Source organism: Tachypleus tridentatus, chromosome 1 (genome assembly GCF_004210375.1).
Source record: "Tachypleus tridentatus isolate NWPU-2018 chromosome 1, ASM421037v1, whole genome shotgun sequence".
Taxonomy (NCBI): domain Eukaryota; kingdom Metazoa; phylum Arthropoda; class Merostomata; order Xiphosura; family Limulidae; genus Tachypleus; species Tachypleus tridentatus.
Window position 1 is genome coordinate 183,859,148 of NC_134825.1, and position 12,371 is coordinate 183,871,518.

A 12,371-nucleotide genomic window follows, 5' to 3' on the forward strand; every position below is an offset into this window, starting at 1 on the left:
ACTAACTAACTTTGGCTGAAAATTGTGTTAAGATTTAACTGACCTTTGATCATAACTGTAGGACGGTGTTAGAGTCTTTGGCCTTAACTGTAGGATATATTTGGAGTCAATTGATCTTTGGCTGTAACTGTAGGATATACCAGGAGTCAACTGATCTCTGGCTGTGACTGTAGGATATACTAGGAGTCAACTGATCTCTGGCTGTGACTGTAGGATATACTAGGAGTCAACTGATCTCTGGCTGTAACTGTAGGATATATTCTGAGTCAACTGATCTTTGGATGTAACTGTAGGATATATTTGGAATCAATTGATCTCTGGCTGTAACTAGGATATATTTGGAGTCAATTGATCTCTGGCTGTAACTGTAGGATATACTAGAGATATCTCTGGCTGTAACTAGGGAGTCAATTGATCTCTGGCTGTAACTGTAGGATTTACTAGAGTCAACTGATCTTTGGCTGTAACTGTAGGATATACTAGGAGTCAACTGATCTCTGGCTGTAACTGTAGGATATACAAGGTCAACTGATCTCTGGCTGTAACTAGGATATACAAGGAGTCAACTGATCTTTGGCTGTAACTAAGAGTCAACTGATCTTTGGCTGTAACTGTAAGATATACTAAGAGTCAACTGATCTTTGGCTGTAACTGTAGGATATACTAGGAGTCAACTGATCTTTGGCTGTAACTGAAGGATATATTTGGAATCAACTGATCTTTGGCTGTAACTGTAGGATATATTTGGAATCAACTGATCTTTGGCTGTAACTGTAGGATGTGTTAGGAGTCAACTGATCTTTGGCTGTAACTGTAGGATGTGTTAGGAGTCAACTGATCTTTGGCTGTAACTGTAGGATATATTAGGAGTCAACTGATCTTTGGCTGTAACTGTAGGATATATTTGGAGTCAACTGATCTTTGGCTGTAACTAGGATATATTCTGAGTCAACTGATCTTTGGCTGTAACTGTAGGATATATTCTGAGTCAACTGATCTTTGGCTGTAAATGTAGCACTGGTGAATGCCTTTATGTTTTAGGAGAAAACTAATGTTGAACATTTGCTGATTGTATTATATAAACTTTTATTTTAACACTGGTTTTGAGTTACTTTTGGACTTGTACTTGTGTTACACTTTACAAACACTACACAGTGCCTAACATTATCATGGTGTGACTGGTATATGAGTCATGATACCTTACTTGAAAGCCATAGGAACAGGATATGCTAAAATAACACACCACTATATGTGCAACCAACATAGTGTTCTGTTATTACACATTGTTGAGTTACAGCTGTTATTACCACAATACATAACAACTACTATAGTTGTGTAACATAACTTGAATGTGGTTTTTTTATATGCAAAAACGGCTCGTTTGGGTTGAGAAAATATTTTACATAGAAGGTCGAAACGTTGTTCGCTCTTCTATGTAATATATTTTCTCAACCCAAACGAGCCATTTTTGCATATAAATTTCTCAACAAGTGGGTTTCTCGACATCACTTGAGTGTGGTTTGTCTACACCACAACTGATTGGTCAGGTGTCCGTCCATTTAGGTGTATGAAATTCTTCCATGTAAAGGATATATGTTTATCATGGATCCTTTTGTTAAGAATAGTTCCATCTTTGTTAGGACTGAAATATTGAACTTTGAACTCTATCCTGCAGGTCAGAACTATTTGAAATACATGATTGTTTGGATTCAAGGAAACAATATTTTTGCCAATTAAAACTTGTATAAGTGTATCAGGTGTTATATTTGTAGTAAATAATTACAACATAATGTTTTAGCTAGTTTAAAAAGAAAAATAACTTTAAATTCAGTTTCTCTGAGGTGTTCATTTTACCTTGAGAAAAATACAACACGTTATTTTTAGTCCTATTAGCAAATTTGAAACTGTAAGTATGTGTGCAAAAAATGATATTCTATGAAAGGTTTTAACAATGTGTTCTGTAGTCATACTGTAATGTGTTTACAGGTTGTATCAATGTGTTCTGTACTCATACTGTAATGTGTTTACAGGTTGTATCAATGTGTTCTGTAGTCATACTGTAATGTGTTTACAGGTTGTATCAATGTGTTCTGTAGTCATACTGTAATGTGTTTACAGGTTGTATCAATGTGTTCTGTAGTCATACTGTAATGTGTTTACAGGTTGTATCAATGTGTTCTGCAGTCATACTGTAATGTGTTTACAGGTTGTATCAATGTGTTCTGTAGTCATACTGTAATGTGTTTACAGGTTGTATCAATGTGTTCTGCAGTCATACTGTAATGTGTTTACAGGTTGTATCAATGTGTTCTGTAGTCATACTGTAATGTGTTTACAGGTTGTATCCACATGTTCTGTAGTCATACTGTAATGTGTTTACAGGTTGTATCAATGTGTTCTGTAGTCATACTGTAATGTGTTTACAGGTTGTATCAATGTGTTCTGTAGTCATACTGTAATGTGTTTACAGGTTGTATCAATGTGTTCTGTAGTCATACTGTAATGTGTTTACAGGTTGTATCAATGTGTTCTGCAGTCATACTGTAATGTGTTTACAGGTTGTATCAATGTGTTCTGTAGTCATACTGTAATGTGTTTACAGGTTGTATCCACATGTTCTGCAGTCATACTGTAATGTGTTTGTGGGTTTTAACAAATAAAAACTAAAATGTTAAATTACAGTATGGAAGTTGATAGCTTCCACCTTGGTGTTCAGGTGTTATTATGTGTTGTTCAATATTCTAAATAATAAAACGGTTATTGAATAAATTGCATGTGACTACAAAACATGGTGTGTTGTTTACGTGAAGTGTACCGAATGGGTATGTATTTGTACAGTTCAGTCGCTGAAAACATGAATTTGTGGACAAACTGTCATGACTTATTATACATCACTGTAAATACTATCGATTTCTATCCAGTTTTTCATGTATGAAGAAACTGATCTCTATCAGATCATGGTTTAATTTTTGTAAAAATTAAGCTCTCAAACATTTGTGTCGTTTTACAGTGATTTTTGTAGCTCTCAAACATTTGTGTCGTATTGTTTTACAGTGGTTTTTGTAGCTCTCAAACATTTGTATTGTTTTACAGTGATTTTTGTAGCTCTCAAACATTTGTGTCGTATTGTTTTACAGTGGTTTTTGTAGCTCTGAAACATTTGTATTGTTTTACAGTGATTTTTGTAGCTCTCAAACATTTGTGTCGTATTGTTTTACAGTGATTTTTGTGTGTGAGTATAATGTAGATATGGAGAATTTTGTGTGATATATATAATTATTAGATTTTGGCATATCTTGATTTTACATTATGGTTGAATACAAAACCATGTATTATGATGGTAAAGTCCTGCATCAGTTCCCCTGTTCCAAGACATCAGTTGTAGCTGTTTCATATTCTCATTACATGTCATGTTATTTTTACCCCATTTTAAGAATTTCCTATAGTGTTATTTCTTGTGTTAAACAGTATATTTATTTACTTATTTCATTTAGGAAACCAGGAGTAAGTGCTTTTACGTGTAAAATATATAATTGCTGTATATTGGTATGTGTGAACATTACACTTGCCCAATAATTTCTGTTCAGAATTCCAAAGCTAAATGATGTATTACATATAGTTGGTGCTAGTTGTAAAGGAAAGAAAAGGTTTTTTTTTTCTTTGACTTGTTGTAATGGGTTTGTTGAAAAACTTTGTATGTTTAAAAACATCCTTAGAAATGACAACATATAATTTCCGTGCCAGTATCTTATTGTTATTTTTTTGTTACACTTTTGTTTCAACATCACAGTTGTGTCAAATCTACTGATGGTGGATTCATCATGGGCCACGTCTTCCATCTTCAAACCTTTTGAGTGCCAAAATATTTGAAGAGGTTACTTGATGTTCCATGATGGTTAAAGTTTTTAACTGAAAGATGTATGTGATAACAGCTGCCACAGAAAGTAACAAGGAATATTTTGGTTATATTGTTACACAATCATAATTGTTGATCTAACCTTTCAGTACAGGAATGTTTTGTAGTTAAAGTTCAATATAGCTCTGTGGAAGGGAGTTTTGTATTTCACATCTTCTTCATAACCTCCAGACTATTACAAGAGCTTAGAGAAGACAATATTGAGAATATATTATACATTCTACAAGTCTTGAAACAAACCAGATTTTAAGATAATTTTCTTTGATGTAGCTGGAAATAATGTTATAAAGGTATTGTGTTTGCTATTATTGACTGTAGAATTATTGTTTATTCTACTTGAGTAAAACCTGTATATTCTTCATGCTAGCTCAATGCAACAAAAATAAAACCCAATATTTAGAATGTTTTTAAACTGACTTATTCTCGACTTTTATAACTACACTTCTTCCTCTTGGCTGAAACAAGAATTTCATTGGTCCATTTATGTTCATTACACTTCTTCCTCTTGGCTGAAGCAAGAATTTCATTGGTCCATTTATGTTCATTTTCCAGAACATTTTTCTCTGGACAAGAATGTACAATAAATATTTACATTTAAAACAACCTTTTAAAAAGTAATCTACCAGCAATTCTACATTTGTTAGATCATACTGAGACCATCAATGTAAAAGTAACATTATAATCATTTTCCAAACCTGGTCATTTTTAAACTTATGATTAGATACTAATCAAGAAACCTTGGGTTCTTTTTCTTATTTTATTTCAAAAACTTACTTTATAGAACTACAAGGAATTACTTAGCTGGTTTAGTAAGCTGTTATATTGGACAGGATACAGCAGATGTAGTCCAACTAACTTGTTATATTTTATTGGACAGGATACAGCAGATGTAGTCCAACTAACTTGTTATATTTTATTGGACAGGATACAGCAGATGTAGTCCAACTAACTTGTTATATTTTCCTTTCTTTACACTTGTAGATTCTTATAACCAGTGTAATGTGTTTCTTTGCCATGTAATTCTGTTTGTAAGACCACATGGTAAAAATTATACATCCATTAAATTAATATATATACACCTTTTATATTGTTTCACATATGAATTATCATGAAACTTTTACCAAATCGTAGTGGAAACAAAGTCAAGAACTGTGTCTAATCAAACATTTTGTTATCTGGTAATTTTTAAATGCTGTTCTTATCATCCACACATGTACTGGTGGGTTGTAAATGTTTTGTATTCTCTTTTTCAAAATGTATGATACACTAGAAAAGTTTGTGTACTAAATGTTATCTATTAACAAGGTTCAGAAGCAAGTGGTAGGTCACTGTCTAGTGTGTAATACCATTAGTGTTATAATAAGTATTAGACCACTGTGTATGAAACTGTACTGAATATTTTATCACAAATGTTTTAATAGTTATAAATAATTATAACAAGACTTAAATAATAGTTACTATACCACCAATATCTCTTCACCTTGTATGGTTTGCTGTGATGGTATTTGGAATAGGTTAAGACCTCTGAACTTGTTTGAATTGAACTGTTTAAGAAGTTGACAGTGTTTATGTCTCATCTTTCTTCATATTTAATGATATAAGACTAGGAGACAAATTTTGACACAGGACAAGTCACCTTCAAAGACAGTGGTTGGCTTCTGGAATGGGTTACCTTCAGGCGTGTTTGATGCAGTTAACTTAAATCAGTTTAAGAGAAGTCTTTATAAGTATTGAATAATAAATGCAGGGTTTAAGGTTTTTTCTGAGGTTTAATTCAGTGAATAGAATAGCTTAGATGGGCCAAAAGATCTCTTGTTGTCCTTTAATGTTTTGTTGGCATATAAGTGGTTAAGAATAGTGCAACAGTGAATATTTTGTGTACTTCAAAACAACACCCTGGAAGATAATAAGAGTAAGGGCTGTTGAAAAGATTTGGATACTTCATATCAATACCAATTGTTAACTGTTTTTGTACATAGATTGTTCACTTTCATTGTCCATGCTGAAGGAATATGTGCAGCCAGTTAACTTGGATGGTTTTATTAGTTTAATAAACTTTGAAATATATTTTTTTTATAATATGAATTGTTCTGAGCCACAAAACACACACTATGTAAGAAACATAACTGAATTTTTCAACCACAATATTTGTGACTTTTTAAAAGTAAGCAGTACCACTGTCTTGATAAAAATATCCAAGTACCTTAAGGTTGTGATAGTTTATTTTAATTAGTGGTCCTCAAGAGATGCCTGGAGCTAACACAACAAAATCATGCCATTAACTGTAGTGCTTATGACACATCAGTTGAACAGTACACAAATAAATGAAAATCAGAAAGTGCTAAATATGTTTGAATACACTTCTACTTTATCATCAAACTGAAATTATTATATGTATCATATTGTTTTATCCTCTTTCTAACTTCTATAGAAAAGGACAATTTTTGTAGAACACCACTATCTTGGTTGTGCAATACTCTTTGGATTATATTGACACTGTTATTTGTCTCCCAGTGGCACAGCACAATGTTTACAGACTTGCAGTGCTCAAAACCAGGTTTAGATACCCATGGTAGACAGAGCACAGATTGCCCATTGTGTAACTTTTGGCTTAATTTCAACAAAACAAATTAAGGTGTTTTTTTTTATATCTAGCAAGATACCTGTAACAATTTACCAATAAATAATGTAGATATATTTCTGTCTTTTGCTATACTCTTATTTTATGTCCAAAGACAAACTTCTAAGCATATTATTTTATTATAAACACTGCTCTTTATAAAAATAACATTTTACCTCAATGGTAAAGATAATAAAATTATTTTCCTTTGTTTCAGTGTTGTCTTTAGACAGTAATTTTAACTGATTTATAACACCACAAATTTTTCACCTCTCCGATTGTTTAAAACTAAACGAGGTTGAATTTTTTTATGTATTTAAAAAGCAAAGGACAATTTTTGTTATGTAAATATATTAAAACTTTCAGATGAGATTTTTAGATCACTACTATGAAAAGTGATTGAACAAAATATTATCTATTTTTTACTGGTAACATAAAACTTACTATTATTTTTTCCCCACATTGTTGTGACTGGAACGTAGAATTTATTATTTGGACTGGTGATGTTGGCTAAAGAAGTTCTAATAATTATCTGGTAGATGACCAGGTTTGGTTTCTAAGTTACAATGAAAATGTATTATTACAAATACTCTCAGTACTATCGTCTTTCTGTGTCCTGCTCTATTTTAACAGCAGCCGATGGCATTTCCACGGTAAACGTGCTCAACATCGTAATTGCTATCTGTTTACTGTTGCTAGAACTGCCACATCTTAATGATAGCGTGACTGTATTCTACAAATAACTTTATAACATCTTATGATAATCATAACAATGTAATATTTAAATACAAGTTGCTGCGTCGTTACCATGCGAATTATCGACACCCAGCCCTCAATCATTGACATCAGAACTTTCTAAATGTTACTAGCGCCCTCATATGGCACTTTCTTTAGTATCATATTACTAATGCTCCAATCAGTAAAAAGATAAAGAAAAACTAAATTATTTTTTTATTATTGTGTGAACGTTTTTTACAAGCGGGAAAAGCGTAACCCTAATTATAATTGTCATAGAACGTTAGCATGGCCTATTATATTTTTAAACACCACATTTTTTTAGCCAGTCATTTAGGATTTAAGAATTAGGATAGATTTCAACCACATATTTGTCATATCTATTGCCGACGTCGTGCTTCGTTCAGTTTAGGACTTGTTGGAACACAACGAACATGATAGCAGTCGTAACATTATACAAGTCATTTGTAATAACTGTTATGGTGTGTACGCTTTTTTTTACAAGCCTGCGAAGCATGAACATAATTCTAGCATTCTATGATGTTTATAGTTTTTTTGTACATTCCCGCAGAAGTTTAAAGTACTTGCAAAATGTTAAGAAAATAAGTATACAATAAACTTGTTCATGTATCAGATGACTAACGCATAACTCCAAGAGGATTGTTTGTTTGGATTTCTCCCGAAGCTACACGAGTGTTATCTGCACTAGCCATCCCTAACTTAGCAGTGTAAGACTAGAGAGAAGGCAGCTAGTCATCACCACCCACCGCCAACTTTTGGGCTACTCTTTTACCAACGAATAGTGGGATTGACCGTCACTTTATAACGCCCCCACGGCTGAAAGGACATGCATGTTTGGTGTGACGGGGATTCGAACCAACGACCCTCGGATAACGAGTCGAGTACCTTAACCCACCTGGCCATGCTGGAGACTTGATGATACAATAGGAGCTCACAATTCTTAAATTGCTATATAACCTACCCGATCAAGCCAGACTTCAAGTGCTGTTACAGAAACAATAAAAATCAAGACTGTGTAAGACAGTTATTTAAGGTGGATTAATATTGAAACAAATATCTTATAATCTACAGAGGATATTATAATTCATTGGATAACAAGAGGTTTTAGCAGAGCCAAGCTAAGCTTCAAAGAAACAGGGATTCAAATCAATTAAGACCCAACAATATTATTAGTGCTTATATGCCGAGCGCCCTAATCATCTGGCCATGCCGGGCTCAATTCCAAAAGGAAAGAACGTAAATTAGTAGTACCTGGGTACTACTACGTATTGATGTGCGTGTGCATCTTTTTTGTGAAGTAAACAAGCCAAAACCCACACAGAAAATAAAATGTGACCACCATAGCTCGAAAAGCAAAGAACCTATAAACCTAAAGTTTTGCGTCCACACTAAATGGACCTCAGGGTGTGAACAGTAATTGTTACTTATCCAATTGTGTGTGTGCGCGCGCGCGCGTGCACTATAGCTTCAAGAGGAAAGAACTGAAAACTGCACTCACACTAGGTCTATCTTATGGATGTGCACCTGGGTATTACCTATCTGTGCACGTGCACATCTTTTTAACGAGACCAACGTCCAAATTCCGCGTCGCTCTGTATATATACTACAACCAGAAGTAGTAAGTCTGACGATTGTTAAGTGTATTAGTTTATTTCGCGTCAGCTGAACTTCTCAAGGCACAATTTAATCTTCATAAAATTTCTAACAGTTTTGAAACTTCCTTAAGCGAGTATATTTAATAGAAAACTGGCCGAATTGTGCAAGTGATATGTATTCCAGCCAATGTCTAATTTCTAACCCCTATGTTAAACTACTATTAACGATGATAATTATTAGAACACTATACTTACCGTTAATAATAAAATGTATTAAGTTACAACAGTGTAAGCTGGATTTAAAACACGAAGGACAGTAAACTAATTCTGAGATTGTATTTATCGAATAAAACAAGTTTCTATCCTGTTTTACGATTTACCAAAAGTTGAAAAATGTCTAAGCCTAAATTACCGTCAGACATATTAAGCCTATTTTAACGTGGAAGATACATTTTTTACCATTTTGCATATATTTACTAAAATTGCTATATTTAGTTATTATTTTGATATTTGACACGGATTACTACAAATTATAATATAATTAAATAATTTTCAGAAAGTGTAACACCTCAACTTCTCGACGTCCTTCCTTTCCAGTCCCAACCTGCAATACACAGATTCGCACACACATATTGCGGTTAAAAACTAAAGAAATTATTAGTCGTTATTTCTTAGGAAATTCTGATAATTTTATTAAAGTCAAAGGAACTTTGTCCACAAGAGTTACTTGCACCACTTAATGAATCACTGACTTCTCACGAATTGTAATTTATAGACAATATCCTCAATTTTAATCGCCAGTTTCCATTTTTCTTCTCCTTTCATTGTTGTACGACCATATTTGTTGTGCCCTCCGCTGGTGTTGTGTGTTTTCTTTTGAATAGCAAAACCACATCGGGCTATCTGCTGTGTCCACCAAGAGTAACTGAACCCCAGATTTTAGCACTATAAATCCGTAGACCTACCGCTGTCCCAGTGGGAAACCCCGCCATTAACATCGGGTCTCTTGGTTTCCTTAAAAAGCTATCGGGGTACATCTGAGCTACTGAGACACCAATAATTTATTATAACTACATAAATATCCGATCACATACAACTTAATTCACTCGAAGATTATAACAAAAAATTACACCAAATCTAAAAAAATATATACTTTATTACAAATACAGGCTTAAAATAAAAACACCATATGACGTCATAAATTCCAAAAGTTACTTCTAAATCTCTTTTTAATATAATAATATCAAATATATTTGCACATCCATCAAATATTCCAATTTATTACTTATACACAACTAGAATCAACGCTAAATTTGTCAATCAAGTACACCTAAATTTCAAATGATAAAAGATTCTAATTAGTTTCTTCTCAATCGTAAAATTACTTCACTCCTATATCATAAACTTTATAATCTTAATCCAGTTGATATTCCAGATGGCTCGTACAACAGAGATCCCCAAATTATATGTACCTGAATTCACGTTCACTGTATGGGAAATGGTGGTCCAGTTCTGTAATCCCCCAGTTAAAGGAACATCCAGCATGCCAAGAACTAGAGAGCCTGCATTCAAATCCAGAGACAACTTTCCCCCTGCAAATTCACTTGCCACTCTGTAGTCTACTCGATAATTACCTGAACTGGGGAAATCAATATCCTTGTAAGCCATCCAGGCCCCTTCTTTATCACATTTAACATTCTTCCCACCGCCTACATCTAAGGTATCTTCCAGTTGTACTCCTGAGGAATCAAAATAACTTTCAGCTTGAATTAATTTAGGATTATTACTAATTTGATTTCGTTTCGACTGTCCAGATACTTTTGTAATCTTAATCCAGTTGATATTCCAACTGACTTGTAAAACGGAGATCCCCAAATTATATGTACCTGAATTCACGTTCACTGTATGGGAAATGGTGGTCCAGTTCTGTAATCCCCCAGTTAAAGGAACATCCAGCATGCCAAGAACAATAGAGCCTGCATTCAAATCTAGAGACAACTTTCCCCCTGCAACTTCACTTGCCACTCTGTAGTCTACTCGATATCTTCCTGAACTGGGGAAATCAATATCCTTGTAAGCCATCCAGGCCCCTTCTTTATCACATTTAACATTCTTCCCACCGCCTACATCTAAGGTATCTTCCAGTTGTACTCCTGAGGAATCAAAATAACTTTCAGCTTGAATTAATTTAGGATTATTACTACCTTGATTTCGTTTCGACTGTCCAGATACTTTTGTAATCTTAATCCAGTTGATATTCCAACTGACTTGTACAACGGAGATCCCCAAATTATATGTACCTGAATTCACGTTCACTGTATGGGAAATGGTGGTCCAGTTCTGTAATCCCCCAGTTAAAGGAACATCCAGCATGCCAAGAACCATAGAGCCTGCATTCAAATCTAGAGACAACTTTCCCCCTGCAACTTCACTTGCCACTCTGTAGTCTACTCGATATCTTCCTGAACTGGGGAAATCAATATCCTTGTAAGCCATCCAGGCCCCTTCTTTATCACATTTAACATTCTTCCCACCGCCTACATCTAAGGTATCTTCCAGTTGTACTCCTGAGGAATCAAAATAACTTTCAGCTTGAATTAATTTAGGATTATTAGTACTTTGATTTTGTTTCGACTGTCCAGATACTTTTGTAATCTTAATCCAGTTGATATTCCAGCTGACTTGTACAACGGAGATCCCCAAATTATATGTACCTGAATTCACGTTCACTGTATGGGAAATGGTGGTCCAGTTCTGTAATCCCCCAGTTAAAGGAACATCCAGCATGCCAAGAACTATAGAGCCTGCATTCAAATCCAGAGACAACTTTCCCCCTGCAACTTCACTTGCCACTCTGTAGTCTACTCGATATCTTCCTGAACTGGGGAAATCAATATCCTTGTAAGCCATCCAGGCCCCTTCTTTATCACATTTAACATTCTTCCCACCGCCTACATCTAAGGTATCTTCCAGTTGTACTCCTGAGGAATCAAAATAACTTTCAGCTTGAATTAATTTAGGATTATTAGTACTTTGATTTTGTTTCGAATGTCCAGATACTTTTGTAATCTTAATCCAGTTGATATTCCAGCTGACTTGTACAACGGAGATCCCCAAATTATATGTACCTGAATTCACGTTCACTGTATGGGAAATGGTGGTCCAGTTCTGTAATCCCCCAGTTAAAGGAACATCCAGCATGCCAAGAACTATAGAGCCTGCATTCAAATCCAGAGACAACTTTCCCCCTGCAACTTCACTTGCCACTCTGTAGTCTACTGATATCTTCCTGAACTGGGGAAATCAATATCCTTGTAAGCCATCCAGGCCCCTTCTTTATCACATTTAACATTCTTCCCACCGCCTACATCTAAGGTATCTTCCAGTTGTACTCCTGAGGAATCAAAATAACTTTCAGCTTGAATTAATTTAGGATTATTAGTACTTTGATTTTGTTTCGAATGTCCAGATACTTTTGTAATCT

General features: G+C 34.3%; 1 protein-coding gene across 1 annotated transcript; it reads right to left on the reverse strand.

The window, feature by feature from the left end:
* Positions 1-4,662: 4,662 nt before the first annotated feature.
* Positions 4,663-12,088, reverse strand: LOC143232039 (endo-1,4-beta-xylanase A-like). Its single transcript, XM_076467048.1, has 3 exons — positions 10,360-12,088; positions 6,981-9,929; positions 4,663-4,938 (listed from the first exon to the last, which is right to left on the reverse strand). The coding sequence occupies exons 1-2, from the start codon at positions 12,086-12,088 to the stop codon at positions 9,787-9,789; spliced, it is 1,872 nt and encodes a 623-aa protein (XP_076323163.1). The 3' UTR covers positions 4,663-4,938; positions 6,981-9,786.
* Between the last annotated feature and the right edge of the window lie 283 nt (positions 12,089-12,371).

What these genes read in the sequence shown, in the direction of transcription:
- LOC143232039 (XM_076467048.1), bottom strand. Translation starts at nt 12,088, where the DNA reads ATGCTGGATGTTCCTTTAACTGGGGGATTACAGAACTGGACCACCATT. An exon ending in TACAGTGAACGTGAATTCAG is followed by an intron (nt 9,930 to 10,359) that starts GTACATATAATT and finishes GTGTCTCAGTAG; the next exon opens with CTCAGATGTACCCCGATAGC.